Source organism: Glandiceps talaboti, chromosome 9 (assembly GCF_964340395.1).
Source record: "Glandiceps talaboti chromosome 9, keGlaTala1.1, whole genome shotgun sequence".
NCBI lineage: Eukaryota > Metazoa > Hemichordata > Enteropneusta > Spengelidae > Glandiceps > Glandiceps talaboti.
This window is the reverse complement of record NC_135557.1, coordinates 20,381,642-20,400,855: the sequence shown is the minus strand read 5'-3', so window position 1 is coordinate 20,400,855 and position 19,214 is coordinate 20,381,642. Positions and strand designations below refer to the sequence as shown.

At 35.7% G+C, this 19,214-nt stretch overlaps 1 protein-coding gene across 1 annotated transcript; it reads right to left on the bottom strand.

The window, feature by feature from the left end:
• Window positions 1-6,402: 6,402 nt before the first annotated feature.
• LOC144440232 (uncharacterized) lies at window positions 6,403-18,960 on the bottom strand. Its single transcript, XM_078129547.1, has 5 exons — window positions 18,825-18,960; window positions 12,090-12,351; window positions 11,466-11,749; window positions 8,210-9,593; window positions 6,403-7,620 (listed from the first exon to the last, which is right to left on the bottom strand). The coding sequence occupies exons 2-5, from the start codon at window positions 12,349-12,351 to the stop codon at window positions 7,379-7,381; spliced, it is 2,172 nt and encodes a 723-aa protein (XP_077985673.1). The 5' UTR covers window positions 18,825-18,960; the 3' UTR covers window positions 6,403-7,378.
• Between the last annotated feature and the right edge of the window lie 254 nt (window positions 18,961-19,214).

Below are 19,214 nucleotides of genomic sequence, written 5' to 3'. Positions count from 1 at the left end.
CTAAGAGGGCAGTATACAACAGATGTTTGAAACTGCTAGTTATTATAGTATACACTCAGAGGCCAAGTCCTTGTTTTCTGGTGGAAATGTCTGTTTCTTCATCATTAGAATATGCTGACAGATGTGAATCCAATATATTTGCATATAATATTTATTATATATCATATCATATCATATCATATCATATCATATCATATCATATCATATCATATCATATCATATCATATCATATCATATGATCTGATCAGATCACATCAGATCATACGGATTTAAATCTGGCCTATGAATTAGTTTTTCTATTGTTAATTTTTTGCTTATGTATTTTCTATTTCTTAAACATTTTGTACATGGTGTCAAGTCCTCCTGGAGTATTTACCAAGGTAATGATACTGGCTCTTCCTTTTATCGCTTGAAATCTGGTAACCCCTACATCTTTGTTTGCTTTATTTTCAGATTGGCTGATCATGACTTAAGCTACAACATGATGACTATTGCATAAATAGACACTTAAATTGGCACCAGATACAAAAGCTGTGTGTTCAAATCTCCAGTCTGGGTGGCCACATGCCAAACGTTTTACCAATGAAACAATGGGCGGGTATAAAAAAAAGTTGGAAGAACCGGACTGCTGGTGTTAACCAGTCACGTATGACAAGTGGGAAACAGCGCAAAAAACACTTAATTTCACATGACAACATTCCAAACAACTGGATTGAACATTTGTAGATCATGTGTAGATGCAAAACTGATCTACATTGACTGTGTGGGCAGTCGTTAGTATGAATAAGGATGGAATCAACAAAGTTGTAGATACCCAATTAGCCACTCTAGACATTCACTATCATCCAGTAAATAAGTAAATAAATAAATAAATAATAAAAAAGTAAAAATAAATAAAAAATAATTAAATTAAAAAAATAAATAATTTTTTAAATTTTTTCAAAATAAATAAATAAATACAATATTCTAACAATGAACTGTATCATTAAATGGTACATATTTTTTTATTAATGTGATCACATGTTATGTAATCAATTTTTAAACCCAAAATGGCATTATACTGTGTTATATAAATGTACATTACATGTTAAACCTCCTGTAAATACAACACTGTTATAAACCTTTCACCTCACATATCTCTGGTTTATAAAGAAAACTATTTTACATCATATGAATGATAAAAACCACAAACCTTGTCAAATCTCTTACTGGTTTTAATTGGGCTTACTTTCTTTCAAATCGGCCAGAACATTTCTCCGACAAGGAAATACAAGTCCTCCACTCAAGTCCTCCCCGATAATTAAGAAAGGGGGGAGGGGGTTATGGGTGCACAAAGGTCAAATTCAAGGTCAACATGTGATAAAATGATCGCTTCTCAACGAATAAGCCAAATCGTTCCTATGCTTACTACCACTGTGTTTGTTTTGTCAGTAGCTGAAATTAAGAAATAAATTGACTTAGAACTCTCTTAGAACAAGTCTTCATAGTCGACACATCCCCTCCCTCAACACACATACACACTTCACATCTATATATGACTGAATGGCAGGGTGATTATTAGAAACTCACAACAACAAATAAATGTGATAGTCAAGAAATGGCTTGGTTTTGATAACTGACCTTGAAGGACAAGATTAAAACCAAAGGTCAAGTCCTAATAGAAAACTTGCACCTGATGATATGGTGGTAGACACTTGAATGGAGTTTCTATGTATTACAGTTTTTGAGTTATGCATTAAATGTTGCAAATATGGCTGCCATTGTCATGAAATAGAGTACTGTGAATATATCTCATATGGTGTTTCACTTTTGTGCCAGGTTTGCAAGAAATAGTGCATTGCATGTCTGAGAAATGATGTGTTACAGACGAACAACAGATACTAGGCTGAACTAATGTGATATTCCCCCTTTACGGACAAAAAATGACACTATTTTAAAAACAAAACTTGCTTCTGGCATTAAAGCATGTCAACAGAATGAATACAATATTTTCATAAATGTTCAATAAAATAAACAGAAATCACACTCAATACACTTCCATAATTCTTATCATTACATTTTTTAATAGGTGGAACCCAATTTGTAACACTGGAAGTCCAAATTTGTACAGCTCCAACAACAGCAGCGGTTTAACTGTTCGATCGAGTTCCACTCTATAATATGATCATAAATCATTTGTTGAAATATTTAATCTACCCTTTAATGCTTATATCACCCCAGTCTTACCAATAGGGAACTTGCAATCCAGACTGAGCATACTCAGATGCAAAGGACTATGGGATTATCTGTGGTTACCGTAATACCCAATCTGGAGCTACCGATAAAAAAACCTCCCACAATGGTCAGTGTAACTATGAATTGATCATTTGTGGTTACAAACAATGTAACAGTATTGTTTACAATACCAATTCAGTAGTATTTATTATCCTATTTCCCATGATGCAACATTCAACATGGCGGGTTTGCAACTTCCCTATTTACTAGAATTGCAAGAATTAAATACAAATCATAACCTCCATTATTGCACAAGTTTCCTGACATCAATTAGTGTAAATTTGAACACCAATAACACACAAAAAGGTACGCACAATAAAATATTTGATTACAAGTATGAAAACTTGTTAAAAGAACATATGCTAGGTTTGTGAACTTTATTTGAAGTAATTTTTGCTACACATTACAAAGTAACTTCAGTATACTAATCTTTACAGCCCAGATATGGGTTGTGCGGACCAAGGTTGTGCAGCAGGATGGCCCAACTTTAGGAAGGCCCGTAAGCAGTACTACTGAGGTCCGCAAAACCCATATCCGGGGCCATAAAGGCTTATCATATATACCCCATGTAGTGGCACGGGAGCATCATTTGAATCACATAATCACATAAATTTGCACTGAAATATTATTTTATCCGCAGAAACATCACAATGAAGAAATTAACAAAGCCAAATCACTGAGTCACGTGATCAGATATCAATGAACCATATTTGCCATATTTGGGCAAAGTGTGTGGGCCGTGATACGGAAATTTATTGGGCATGCTCTCCACTGAAATGCATTGGAATCAATACTGGGTATATAAGCCATACAGAGGCATACTTTAACCATTACTTTGTACTGGTAGAATTCACACATGGTATTATTGCAGCATAATATGTATCAACAATCTAATGCTGAAAACAAATCTGTGCAAACGTTCAGCTATGTTATAAAATTGCATTTCATTTTGCTCCAAAGAATATTAATAGATCACGCATGAGTTATGACTTCAGAAAACACTGACAAAACTATGGTGGACAGATGCATTAGGAAGGTTTTGGTAAGCGATTAGTATTTCTGAAGTTAAGTTCATGAACATATTACCAATAAATTGAGAGTTGAATAATTCAGTATATATATACTTAATACAAATCAAAAAATTGGTTTTGTTAATTGATTTGCTATAGATCTCCTGAATACCATGACAGAACCCCATGACACGCGAGTGCAAGTGTGGCGTCCTTGGGGTATTTGGACGAGTGCTTGCAGTGTTCTCTGTGAAAGTGCAGCAGAAAACACTGCAAGCATGAGAGCAAATATCCCCGAGTACCCACACTGGAATTTACGTGGCATGAGGTTCTGTTAGTTAAATCTGAAACCACAAATTTCCCTACAAATCATACAGCGATATCACACGATTTCATGTGTGGCAAATGATTATGTCCTCCTTTGCATGCAGGTATGCAATAATTCGGTAATTCACAACAGTGAAAATACAAGTAGTATATACACACACCAGTGCAAGTAATCTGTGTTACGTAATGTAATAATAAAGCCACCTGTACTTCAATCTGTTTCTCATGGCAACACTCATTCTCGCAAACCAGAACTGTTATTTCTTCTGCCTTACTACGAAGTAACCTGTTCTTGCAGCACGTTTCAACGGTGCCATAAAAGAGGCCGTGGTGGGTAACACCTTACAATTGATAAGATGATTGGCCAATTAAGACAAAAGTTTGAAACAAAGTAAGTATATGTTGGTGATGTTTCCTTTTGACAATCTATTTTAACAGTCTGAAAGACTCTGAAATAACAATTAACCCAGAAGGAAACCAGAATAATTTATTAAAGTTTCCAAATTTCATTACACAATAATTTTAAGATATGCTAGCATGGGGGTCACCATTGTACTATCAATGACATAATTATTTTTCTGTCCTGCCGTAGAGGGCGTCATTTTTTATATTATACCAAAAACATTAGTACCTAACTATGCTAACCGAGAAATTCAGTCACAAGGGTGGAAATCTCTGGAATTCATTACCTGAACATGTAAAGCAGATTAAAACTTTTATAAACACTTCAAAGACATTTACATAGACAATTTTTCTGCCCAGCAGTTGTTTTATTTATCTGGAACTTTTATGTTACAATGTGTGTATTTTATATCTTAATGTGTTTCAGAATTTGTAAGTGGACTTTTGAGTGATTGTTGATTTGATGTATGAGGGCCTCAATGGAATGAAGCCGACCCCTTCAACGCTTTACGTTGTTTGTAGCACTAATTGAGTTTTACCCTGAATAAAAACATGTTATAATAATAATAGTTATTATTATTTTACCAAATTGAAGAAATATGAGGTCAGCTGGGTCATGTGAATCCTAGAATTAATTATCGTCACCCAACATGTTTTTAGTAAATGGAACACCATATATACATGTACATTTTTATATGACACAAAAGTACAACTGAAAACTCTGCCAATGTAATCTACTGTTCATAAATGTTATTGCTAATTCTGTTGGGTTTTTTACAATAAATTGAAATCTCAGTCGAATCTCTCAGTCGAAATCTGGTTAGAATGCAAAAATGAAGTTCAGTAATCACACTGATGCCAGACACCCCCCCCCCCCCCCCATGAAGGATGTTCGCTTATTGAGCTTGAATGACATTGTGATCAGCCCATAAAACTGAAGAAAAAAAACGTTTTGCAGCAAAATTTACCAATAGAGTCATAATTGAATCCCTTTTACTGTTAAATTACAAGAAATAACACATAATAACAGGAAATAACACATAATGAAAACAAAATTTGAGAGGTTGAGTTAATAAACAGAAAGAAAAAAGAAAATAAAGAACAATCTGAGAGATATCAGTAAGACTCTTTTGAATGAAATCAACATAGCAGCGAAAGTTGTCAAGCCGATGAATTAAAATCTTGTTTTTGTCATTGTAAACCAAACTGAATTGATAGTCTGGGGTTAAATGCTCGAGGATAGAGCTACATTTTGTATATTTATTTACACCCTAAACATGAACCATTATTTACCATTTCCAGGGGTGCGACACGATTACCATCGCTATTTCCTGATTGGTTGTTTCTTATGTATTTACATTTGTGATATCATTTTTTTTTGAACGGGTAATAAAAGATATCGTATCATATCGTATCATATTATATCGTTTTCATTACCCTAATAAGTTTGTAAAGCAAAATTTCACATTTGTAGCTGCCTCACCTTAAACATCTGACCACAATTATCAACAGAAAGTTCAACCTGGGAATAATGGGTATTGACAATTCAATTTTCAAGTGATCTAAATGCGTCATTATTGCTATGATATTGTACAATTTAAACTTACAATACACACTTGCTGGTAAGCTCAATTAGATCAAGTCAAATATATCATCTGACAAGTGTAGACAGAATGAAAATAACCTGCATATAGATAAGAAAATGTCTGCTGACACTGACAGACAGTGGCAATATAACTAAGTCATCTAGAAAGTGTGAAGTACAAAGCCATCTATGCTGGTATTACTATCCAATTGGAACCCTTTGTAGGTTTGACTGAACATAGCCTGTGTATAGCTTAAAAATGGCTGCTGACATCGACAAACAGTGGCAATATGATGAAGTCATCTAAAATGGCTGCTGACATCGACAAACAGTGGCAATATGATGAAGTCATCTAAAATGACTGCTCATATCGACAGTGGGAATTTGATAAAGTTGTCCAAAATATGCTAAAATGCTAAAAAATGCTCAGCCATGTATATCATCCAACCATGGTAGGTTTGATGGAAAATAGCCAGTGTAGGGCTTAGAAATTACTGCTGACAGACAGACAGACAGACAGACAGACAGACAGACAGACAGACACACACACACACAGACAGACAGACAGACAGACAGACAGACAGACAGGCAGACAGACAGACAGGCAGACAGGCAGACAAATAGACAAGCATACATAGCCCATGCTAGCAGTGCTCCATGAGATCAGATGTTACATGGAGGTATTCTTAGATCTTACAACACTGAAAACTCAAAATTAAATATAATTAGTATGCATAATACATACTAGTAGTGACCAATGAGGCCCAGCTGTTAAATGTTGATAATCAAAGGTCTGTACATCTACAATATACTTATAGTTGAAGTTCAAATTCAAAATCAAAGTGGCCATATGGATGAGAAATAGGTATTTAAAAAAGCGGCACATTGACAAAGTCTGTGTTTGTATCCCAAGAAATTGCAAAAAATATGTTAATGTGTAAAAGTATGTTATATTGGGAATGTGGTTGGCAAACATAGAGAGAAAAAACAAGAAATCACTACATCCTATCTCAGCAATATGCTATCCCCTGAAATGGTAACTAACTTGATTCTTTGTTTACATGTGGTTACAAGAATTATTTTAAAAAATTACTTGTTTTTACTCGGTTTGTTCACAAATCAATTGTTTTACATATGTACAATAACAAAGTTAGCAAAATAGAAATTGGTACATACTTGACACCAGTATGTCCTCTAAGCCAATTTGACGTGCCACTGACGCACACAATTTCTAGTGATGCACTGAAATTTGGTGTTCCCCTCACCTATCACTTACTATGTGATGACTCACAAGAAATGCTATTCTGACCCACAACAACAAAATTTGGCTATTATTTAGAGGACACACTGCATGACTTCATTTTATATATAGTTACCGTAGTAGTAAAGTTACCTTACCGGAATCTAGTTTTTGACATGACAACGTAGCTTTCGTCAGAATCACTCAGATGCCAGGAGGTCACCTGACCAAAACATGATTATGCTGATGAAGTCCAAGTGATTCTGATGAAAGCTAAAAATCTAGATTCCAATAAAAGTAACTTTACTGCTAATAATAATAATAAATTTGTAACACATTTTGTAGTATTTTTGCAATTGATCAGTTATAAACACGGATTTAGTCTTCATCATTTCTTAAGCTTATAGTAAATAAAACATAAAAATTAAAATAAAATTATTCCATAAAATTTCAAAATTTCCCACCCATGTATGGCCACTATAATGATAAATAACTTCATGGCAAGATGAGAACTGGATACAGCTGTCGTTAGTTTTCTACTTAGTCATTCATTCCAAATAACTCGGCTACAAGAGGCGTGAATGTTCGTCCTTTCAACTGCAGACCTAAAACGTGATCTGTGTATTCTTCAGAAAAGTTCCTTAATTGTGTCAGTTTGCTAACAATTTTAGCAAAGATAACTTTATTTTCCCCGTGATTAATCCGTGTACAAGCCAGTAGGGATTCCACGAATGGCTGTTGTAGTTGCTCCACTTTGCAACGGTCTAGTAAACCTTCACGATCTGTGTGAATAAACACAAAAACAGTACACTGACATTGGTTAAATCACACAAAAGTGAGGCAAAGTCCAATTTAGGTCTAACAAAAAAAATTGTGTGGTTCCAATTATGCTCAACTACACTCAATAGGTGGGGTAGGTAGATTTTTTACTCTTTTTTATATTTTTTTTTCATGTGTGAGTGTCTAGTTCAGGTAGTGATGTTTTGCATTGTTTTCTAAATGGTTTCTGTGTTATTGGTTTCCTCATCACATGTACAGCCATTAATAGTGGATGTTGAAACTGACTTCAATCTGTAATGATTACAGATTGAAGTCAGTTTCAACATCCACTATTTCTTGTGAGATTCGCGATTTTATCTTAAATGAATTTTTTGTTGTGAACCGTAAGAACAAACTTGATAAGCACTTTAAAAATGGGGTGATTTTCTTTAAAAACTTGGTCCAAATGATTTCTAGTAAATTGTAATCTTTACTTGATTTAGTTTCCAGCTATTTGTTTTTCTTCTTTGTTATTCAACTTCTGACTGTGCAATAAAAATTTCATTTTAATACAAAAAAAGAAAGAAAGAAGGAAGGTAGATTATTACTCACCTGGACTAAGAATTGTCATACCATACAACAAACAGTACTCGCTGTGGGTCAATTTCAGTAATGACATTGTCTGAGAAAACTCCAGCATCGTATCCATAATATTGCCAAAGCCAGCTTTAACACCAGCTTCTTTGCCATACACTGCACTATTCTGATCATTCGTAAAACCACCTTTCTCTGGCTCATAGTGTTCAGCACCACCTAACATCATGATCTCCAGAATACTGGCTTTGATCAGCGTGGCTTGATCTTGATAAGCGAGGTCACGAAATCCAAATATACGTTTGGCACTTGCTATTAACTGTTTAAGTATAACCACTAACATCTCCATGAAATGTGTAAACATTGCATCAGTTGACTTGTTCGGACTCTCAGTGTCAGATGTAGTACTTGTACTCTCTTTATTTTTCTCATGATTTACGGAATCACTGTCTTGGCACTTTTCAGATGTGACACTATCTTTTACTCTGAGTGCATCACTGTCCGTGCTTTCTGCCTGTACAGATAGACTGGGTATACCACTGTCTGTGGTTTCTGCCTGTATAGATAGGCTGGGTATACCACTGTTCGTAGTACCGTCTACAGTTTCTGCCTGTACAGGTAGGCTAAGTACACTACTGTCTTTTGCATACCATTGCATGGTTTGACTGGGTACATCACTATCTTTTGATTCCCAAGGCATGGTTTGACTGGGTGCATCATTGTCGTTTGATTCCCATTGCATGGGTAGACTGGCTTCCCATTGTGTATCTTGACTGGGCATATAACTGTCTTTGGTTTCCCACAGCATGGCTTGACTGGATACATCCCTATCTTTTGATTCAAGCTGTAAGGATTGGCTACTGCATTCAATTTGATGATACGTAACTGTAGTAACGTCTTTCTCACCCCTTTCACCAGAGGCCATATTTTTTGTGGGTTTATCACCCACCATGGATAAACACTGACATTTTTCCTGTGACTTGATCTCACATTTGACTTCAATGTTCTGTTGACCTGTAACCTCTACCCTCCCATGACCTTTATCTCCAAAACCTGAAGGCACATCAGACACTGTAAATGAGTTCCCTGATATCTGTTGGTTGCCATCATCACATCTAGTTTGTGATTGGCTGTCACCATCACATCTACTTTGTGATTGGCTGTCATCATCACATCTGCTTTGTGATTGGCTGTCAACACCACATCTGCTTTGTGATTGGCTGTCATCATCACATCTGCTTTGTGATTGGCTGTCAACACCACATCTGCTTTGTGATTGGCTGTCATCATCACATCTACTTTGTGATTGGCTGTCATCATCACATCTACTTTGTGATTGGCTGTCTGCCTTGTTTAGAGGGTCATCTGGTTTGTCTGCATTGGCATCACCTGGCATATCTGGCTACAAAACAAAGACAACTGGTTGATAATAACAACTGCCATATCATAATTACTTGTACAGGGCTTACTGATTGTGGTAAGAAAACTTCATATCGTATTTGTATCGGGCTCACTGTTTGGTGGTCACAAAACTTCCCATCACATATGTATCAGGCTCTATGATTGGTAGTCTACATCCTGTCTGGCATACATGTATTAAAAAGTGTACAATCTCAAGCTGTCAACCAAACTGGTCGAGAACAAGATATGGAGATTACATTGCACTAGCTCCAACTGGAACAGTTTTTTTTTTGAAAATGTTTTGTTAGGTACAATACCTTACTCTTAACCCTTTCATGACTAGAGACGAGTTTTAAATAATATGGGGACCCAATTTATATGAATATTTTCATAATTACAATAATATTACTTTATTAGGAAGTAACATTTCTTTAATTCCAGTCTAAAATGAAGTTGATATGTGCCAAAAACTTACATAAAACAAGAATTTTGTCCAAACAATTTTGGCGGGAATGTGTTCAGTATTGAAGGGGTTAATACACACCATGAACAGTATTGAATCACCTCTGGATAAACATATTTTTTGTAGCTGTATATGTATGGTACAATAAATAATATCAAATTGATTTTTGAGTCAACACCCAAAAATTAGTGCCCTAAACAGTAATAACGGCTTTAATCTGTTGCTGCACTATTTACAACTAAGGCCTAATAAAAAAAATTGTGTAGTTCTGGTTACGCTCAATTTTAGAATAGGTGTGGGGTAGGTAGATTTTTCCAATTGGTCTCTGTGTTGTTTATTTCTTCCTATCAATTGTACAGCCATTACAGATTGGAAGAACAGTGTCTTTTGGTGGCACTTTCTGCATCCACTATTTCTTGTGAGACTTCACAATTTTTGCGATTTTATTATTTTTTTCTCGAATGTGTAAAAAAAAATTTAGGGTCAGCAGTGAAACGTTATGTTGGGTCAGGTAACCGGTACCAAACAATTGTTTTTTTAGGCCTAAGATTGACTACTGATTAAACCTGAATAATTGGTAAACCAATTATTGGTATTTTAACACTTTTCAGTAAATAGACAGTGGTTGACCTGATCAATGAATACTAATTACAAACTAGTGCGGTATTAATATGTCAACAGATTGAAAACTAAGCTTACACTCAAGATTTAACCTTGTCACTACACAACCTATAGATAATATTGACCACTGATTTACAGATACCGTGTCTTTTTAGAATTAATTTACCAATTTTGCATAAATATATTTTTTTGGTTATTTGGTGAAAAAAATGACCCACTTGCAGCTCATGCAGGTTTAAATTGTATTACCATAGTTCCCTGTATTCAAACCCATCAGATAAGATTGTAATGAATGTCGTGTCGCTCAGCCATCATTGGCCTTGCTTCTATGACTCTACTATTTGATAAGGTCTGTGCCAGACAGATCATTTAAGCTTCAACGTGAACTAGTGATTAAAATATCAAACATAGGTCATTATACCACACATGAACCATATTGAACAAAAATATGGAATATATACTCTGGTCATTCTACATCACGACAATGTGTGTCTATGTCATGACAATGTGTGTCTATGTCACTGGTTCTGCTGTGTTCGAAAAATATGAGTCAAACATTCAAAATTGCCAATATTTTCCCAAATTTTTCTTTGATATTACTGGTGCTGGTATAATTATGTTTTTCTCCAATATTTTTCTTCATTCATCCAGAAAATATTCGTGACCTAAGGGTTGTCACTACACGTCGCTACATCCCTTTGGTCCCTCGTATTTTCTTTGGCTGAACAAAGAAAAATAAACTCTTCTCCCTGATCCAAATCTAATCAGATTAAGCTTTTTAGTACTTACTGTTTGTACAACTGTTCTAGCTTCATCAAAAATTTTGACAATGTATTCAATGAATTCCTGTTGATCTAATGTCAATTCTGTTGGCATTTCACTTGGTTGTTGTCCGGTGTCAGCTAGAGGTGTAGCGGCTAGTGGTAGTGGTGATGATAAAGGAGACCCCATGGGTGTTGGCGGTGACATTGAGGTTGATGTAGGTGACAACACACTACACGTAGATTCATCTGCTTTCCATTTCTTTTTACTGATAGGTTTTCTGGTTGCTAGTCTTTCATTTGTCCATACTCCTATAACAAATAACAAATCAAGTGTCAATTGCATCATTGGTAGAGATAACCTCTATAGCAATAGTTAGACATAGTACACTTGGTGACTGGTTGGCAGACATTGTACACTTGCTAATTAGTTCACCTAAAGTGGTAAACAGTAAGTTATACTTTAAACAAGTTACCTGTACTGAGCAATTTCTGAAAAAATTCATGATTTCAAAATAAAATTGAAGCTGTTTCGCACTCATTACAATCATTTATCGGTGATAAAATGCAAATTGTTACTTTGGTGTTGGCTGAGATTCACACACTTTCTATCTAGTCATTGCAATTATATATATATATAGTGATGACTTACTGGAAACTTGCATGCCAGATTTTAGACATTTCTTCATGCGACATGCTGGACACTGTCTTCTTGTATATAGATCCATTTCACAATGGCCTCCATTATCCATTTCACATTTAAGCTTGTCGCGATGTTTGACATTACGTCGAAAGAATGTTTTACATCCCTCACAGGAAAGGACTCGGTAGTGTAACCCATTGGCTTTATCACCACAGACAACACAAATTTTACCAGGCTGTTTATCTTCGTTATCTACAGATTTGGTACTCATCTATTCAAATCAACAAAAAAAAAACCCAGAAAAACAAAAGATTTTTTAGTTTGGCCACTTGGGAGTGCTGTTGATATGAGAGGCTGAGGAGCAAACACTTCACACAAAAACAGATGGAATTGCCATAAAGACAGAGGCGAAGAAGAAAAACAAAAGACTTTCTAGTTTGGCCATGTGGGGTGCTGTTCACATGAGAGGCTGAGAAGCAAACCCTTCACTTTAAAACTTCTCAAAAATAAAAACAAGTGCCATATATTATCAGAAAGACAAAGCAGAAAAACAAAAAATTCTCTACTTTGGCCACTTGGGAGTGCTGTTGATATGACAGGCTGAAAGGGGGGCAACTATAAACTAGACAAAAATCCTATGGAATTGCCATAATCAAATTATTAGCTAATCAGTGAGTAGTCAGTAAGGTACACCGTGATGGGGCGCCCTCAGGCCGGTGTGGGTGAAACGTCACGACATATCTTACACTTACAGTCTAATCAGTGAGGGCAATAGCCCAATTGCACATTTCAGAAGAAAGCCTGAGGTCTAGTAACTAGACTAAGGTCTGTCCATGCTTGCTATGCACATTTTTGTATAAATTTGAATGCTTCACTCAATATTGTTATTGGCTTTTGGCTGTTTTGTCTTAGTTGCTAGGCATACATGTATGTAATATACACCATCTTTTTACTGTTGCTATGGGCATGGTGTTAGTTGCTAGGCATACTGTACATGTGTTAATTTCTTTAATGTTTTTATCCATGCTTATCAATCCCTGTTGTCATCTATGCAATATATGCGACTATTTTACTGTTGCTATGGGCATGATCTTTACTCGTGTAAGTGAAATGTGTCAATGTTTTGATTGTTAATTCACTTGCCTACCAATCCCTAGGCCCTGTTCTTATCTAATCAAGAATAATTTTATTTCAATTTTTATACCATGCACGAGACAACTTCAACAAAAAATATGGAATATATACTCTTGTCATTCTCAGTACGTCATGACAACGCACGTTTATGTCATGACAACGTGTGGCTATGTCACTGGTTATGCTGTGTTCAAAATATGAGCCAAAACGTTCAAAAATTGTTTATATTACTGGCGCTGGTATAATTATGTTATTCGACAATATTTTTTCTTCATTCAGCTAGAAAATACTTGTAACCTAAGGGTTTTCACTATGCGTCACTAGATGAGTAGTGACAAAGGCCCCTTAGGTCACTCTTATTTTCCTTGGATGAATGAAGGAAAATATTGGGGAATAACATCGAAATGCACCACACTCCAGAATCATGGCTCTGCTCAATGGCTCCTATGAGGTACACCATATCCTGCTTCATTTTTCTTATGGTAAAATGGTTGTTGTTTTATGTATATATAACAATCTTTTTACATATTTTTTTTTTTAGCTTTTTGTAATGTATTGAGTTACAGACACAGTCTTTGTAAGTGTTGTTTCACATTGATCTTTCAAGTAGGAAGCCATGATTAATTGGATCAAGGAGATACAGTAGGTTGCAATGTGAAGGCTTTAATCCTATGCGCTTAAATGGCTGCAATGGATTGTATGCTCCCTGGGGAGTTGAGGAAGACTAAAGGGCCGTTGTGCTGTTCTGATCCGAGCCAGGGGTAATAATTGTAAAGCGCTTTGAGCACGGAGTGGGAAAGCGCTATATAAGAACCCAACATTATTATTATTATACTCGGGTTGTATCCTTCTACCTCCATGGATGAACAATGAATAAAGAATACTGCCAACATACATTTATATCCAAGGACAACATATGGACTAGTCCCATCAACAGGCTCAAACAATAAAATTGTACAAAAAAAACACCACAACATGTGCAAAATAAAAGTGCACTTGTATATGGGAAGACGGGGCGACAATTAACACCTGATTTCAACAGAATATTTTTGCCATTAGAAAATATTGCTAGTTCTTAAAAACTAATATTTGCTAATTACCAGGCAGGTACATTATTTACATGTACAAGGTGGCATTTTAGTCGTTACTTATTTTTGTGTTTTTGTTGTCCAAAGCAAAATGAAGAGTCTTGCGTGCAATTTCCGAGGTTTACAGTAGTCTATATGTTGTTATCAATAATATTAATAATACATAAATTTACAAATTTAAAACAAATACACAACCATACATTATCATCTTTGCAGTTATTCACCCGATAAGCAGTTGGATTACTTTATCTAATGTTTGGAAAAAAAATCACATATTTTACCATTATTTGGGCAAAGTATTCAAGTAGATTGTAACGTCTTACCTCTGCCTACGATACCTGGAGGTCAATAAAACAAACACATTATGGATAACTCATTAACGTAGCTTCCTTGATTTGAATGTTACTCAGAATACAAGTACAGTATACAGAAATACTAGGATGACATCACTACCCCCCTCTGAGATATTGCCATGGTAACATGATGAAAATGTTGCCATGGTAATTACATGTATACTAGTATCATATTACATAATGCCTTGACAATTTTCCATCAAAAGCAAAAGATGAGATATCTACTAATTAGAGCCAGTGTGTGGGGTGCTACAAATGCTTCTTTGTAATCAGTGTAAACCTTACAAATTTACTATCATTTACATAACAGGGTGATTGTGAAAGTGTCAGGGTGGATGACAAACAAATATTCGTTTTGCATTTTTAGCTCCTGTACAGAGGGCTAATGTTATCTATATCATCATGTCTGCTTGTCCATGCGTGCGAGTATGTGTGTGTGCCTGTGCGTGAGCGTGCATGCATGTGTGTGAGCATGCATGTGTGAGTGTGTGTGCATGTATGTGTGTGCATGCATATGTGCATGTGTACGTGTGTATGCGTATGTATGTGTGTGCATGTGTGCGAGTGTGTGCGTGCGTGTGTATAAGTGTGTGTGCGCATGTGTGTGTGCATGCGTGTAAGTGTATGTCACTGTGTGTGTGGTCACTGTCACTGTGTGTGTATGTGTGTGTGTGTATGTGTGTGTGTGTGAATGTGTGTATGTGTGTGTGTATGTGTGTGTATGTGTGTGTGTATGTATGTGTGTGTGTGTGTGTGTGTGTGTGTGCGCGCGCAGTGGTTATTCTACATTATGTTATTGTATGTATCAAAAGGCCCCTTTATAAGCATCTAGAACAAATGTAGGGAAAATGGCACATTAGAAAATGGTCTTCTAATCCTTCTCTACTCTCAGTGAATTTAGACGCTTGTCTTCGAAATCCTCTTTTTCATGAGTTTATTAATGACACAAATCACAACGTTTTAACTTCTGTTTATTATAATTCAGCTTGTTTACTATAAATTAATATAACATCTAAATTTAATCAACATCAAAACCATGTCTCAGAATATTTGTAGCAGCTGTCATATATTTTTCGTTCTTGATCAAAGATTTCAGTAGGTCAGAGGTTATCATTTGAGAGAGGGTGAGATTTACGAAGCAGCCAAGACTAGACATATAGTTTACTTCCTTTAGTCCTGTAACTGCTACTTAAATCGATTCAGATTGGGTGCAAAAGGATATAATAACATGGTGGTGCCAATTTGATGGGTGACAGTCAAGTTTCAGTCACAGGCTGAGCATATTACTATAAAGATGGTCAAATTACTTGTGGCTCATAAAATGGAATTCCGGAAAAAGTTTCGAAAATAAAGAAATAACTGTGATCCATGTGCTCACCATTGATACAATTAAGTCACAGCAGAACTTTGTGACGAAAATCCTAACGTTCCCCTGGACATGTCAACCAACACAGCAACACAGTTCTCTGTCATTGTCGGGTATCTCCCCTATATCCTGCTTCATTTTTCTTATGGTAAAATGGTTGTTGTTGTATGTACAATAACAAACTTTTCACATATTTTTTTTTTAAGCTTTTTGCAATGTATTGAGTTACATACACATTGATTTTTCAAGTAGGAAGCCATGATAAAATTGTTCTTTAAATTAAAAAATTTCAAAATAAATACCCAATCCTCATCCATATGGCCCCTTTAATAAATGATCAGGTTATGATATACATGTATGTTCCAGGTAAATATATGCATATCGTATGTACAAGGCCAGGTCAGTTTTCTTACTATAATAACACTGTCTAGAACTAATCCATCTAGGCTGTGAAACTTGAGCAGACATGATATCATTCGAATACCTTACAGTAGAACAGCCTTGACATAGTTCCAAGCCTTAATGTTATAATGGTATAATTATGTTGTTCTCCAAAATGTTTCTTTTGCCGAAAAGCCGAAAAATACTCTTGACCTAAGGGTTGTCACTAATCGTCTAGCGACAAAGGCCTCTTCGATCACTCAAATTTTCCTTGGCTGAACAAAGAAAAATATTTTGGAATAACATCTAACTGATGTACCCAACTCTGTTGTATTTCATCTTGTTTTACTCATCACGAGAGTAATTGCAATGTTTTCAATGACATGACAAAAAGTACATTTTGAAAAATGAGACACCATGGTATAATTTTCAGAGATTAGACAATCCCAAGTTGTTGTTTTTTTAAATCCTAATTTGATTATATTATATTTATATACTCACTTGTATGGTATAGTTGGACAGGGCTCAAAATTAACACAGATGGAGAACTAACAGGTAGTCCAAGGGACAATAGGTGGTGAGCATGTCGCAAACAAGTTGCAAACAAGTGTTCTGTCATCCAGTTTGAACAATTTTAGTTTAATTACATCATACTACTAACTCGCCTACCAGTAATCCTGGGTTACAGCTGATGCTATGATGTCACTTTAGTAACTAAAACTGATATTTTCAATTTCGGCATTTCTCTCGCTATGCGCCATGCAATTCCCTAAGTCTACATTCATGGCTATCCATGTTCTCACAGTACTGAAGTCAATAGCTCTAAACAGACAACAGATTTTCCTCTATTAGAAATATGTGTTATTAAAATACTTTCATGTCTATAAATCTTCCATCCTTTAAATCATCACATAATCAGTGGTAGTCTAAGTGGGCTACCAGCTGCAAATTATGGTAGCCTGAGTGGGCTTCCAGCTACAAACTATGGTAGTCTAAGTGGGCTACCAGCTGCAAATTATGGTAGCCTGAGTGGGCTTCCAGCTACAAACTATGGTAGTCTAACTCTAAGTGGGCTACCAGCTGCAAATTATGGTAGCCTGAGTGGGCTACCAGCTGCAAATTATGGTAGCCTAAGTGGGCTATCAGCGACAAACTATGGTAGCTCCATGACAAGAATTGTTTGTGGACACGCAACTACTGTTAATTTCTAGCTATGACTACACTTTTGTGTTACAACATTAGTTGTCATACCTGGCCATAGTAGCCAAAGCTTGTCCTGAGAACTGGGAGCAAAGTAAAAAAAAAAATGTTTTGGAAGTGATTTCCAAATTTTTTGAGTCTGTGTAAGTAGAAATTTTCATTTGATACAATATTTAAATCATCTCAGTGTATTTTTCATAAAACTGACAAACTTTTAATACTATAATTTATCTAGTTCATACTTCATACTTTACCTTTGTAAACTGTACTGCATAGCCCTATACCCCCTCCCCCATTATACAGTTAACCCCCATCCCTATTATTGAGTGATCCTTACCCCCTCCCCATCATAGTTACCCTTACTGCATAGCTTTGTATCCCCCTCCCTATTAAAGTGACCCTTACACCCCTATCCCACTGTAGAGTGACCCTTATTTTTTACTTCACATTTCTTCATAGACAATATTTTATGTAGGTGAAAAAACACAGAAAACCACATGTAGAAATTAGAGTACTCGCTACTAAAAGTACTAGAATTCACATGAGATTTTGTTACATGCCAACAATTAATATATACTAAAAATAATACAACAGTATTTCACCCCCCCCCCCCACCCCCATTCGGAAACCCCCACCTACATTCTAAACCCCTAATAATACAAAACATTCGCATAAATTTACCTCACTTTTTGAAGTTTGTCATCTTAATATATACTGCATAACGGTATTACTTTTACTAAGTTTTAGTTACAATTTACATCAATGACCTTATGACCAACAACCAATATCTAGAACTATTTGTCACTTGTGTTCTAAAATAAAAACGTTGGAGTGGATACACCATTTAAGAACGACTCACCATGGATGTGTACTTTGTAATGAACATTCTCGACATAACACAACAAGTACTTTACGCAGACACTATGTGTACGTGTGGAGGCAAGATATGTCAATATTTTGATTCGATTTGTCTAGTTTTGTCATATACACTGGATTGATGTAATTAGCTAGAAAGTCACAAACTATTGATACTGTGCACACATATTCGGGAACAAGGGGTGGGGGTTAAAATGTTACACAGTACATTCTACCACATGTTTATCTGCTCGAAGACAGTAAATACATGATTCTGCTTGTGTTGAGGTTTTGTTGTTGATCGATCGCGATTATCAAATCTGAAGTTATATACCTTGAGTTTCACGCTATTTACGGATTTTCTTACCTTTTTCCTTTATTGATTACTTCTATAATCATTCGGTAGTTATATATGATTTATCAGATCTCAGTAATATCGGAAAATCACCCAATATGGACCAATGTTTTCTCATTATTGTGTCTCGCACGTACATACGTGTATTTCACAAATTCACTGAGTACCTTCAGGGACGAAGGTCATTCGGGTACATCCGGAAGAATACATTACATTTTAGGGGGGCGATGTAGACAGGAAGCGTTCCATAAAGGTTAATGCTTTCATTCTTCGCCACTAAAACTTGTTTCGATAACTTAAGTCATATTTCTTCTATTATATTACGTTTTAGTAGTTACCAAATAGGGATTACCAAATACTATTTTTTATTTTCGAAAATCCCCCTCTCAAAGTATCGTGATT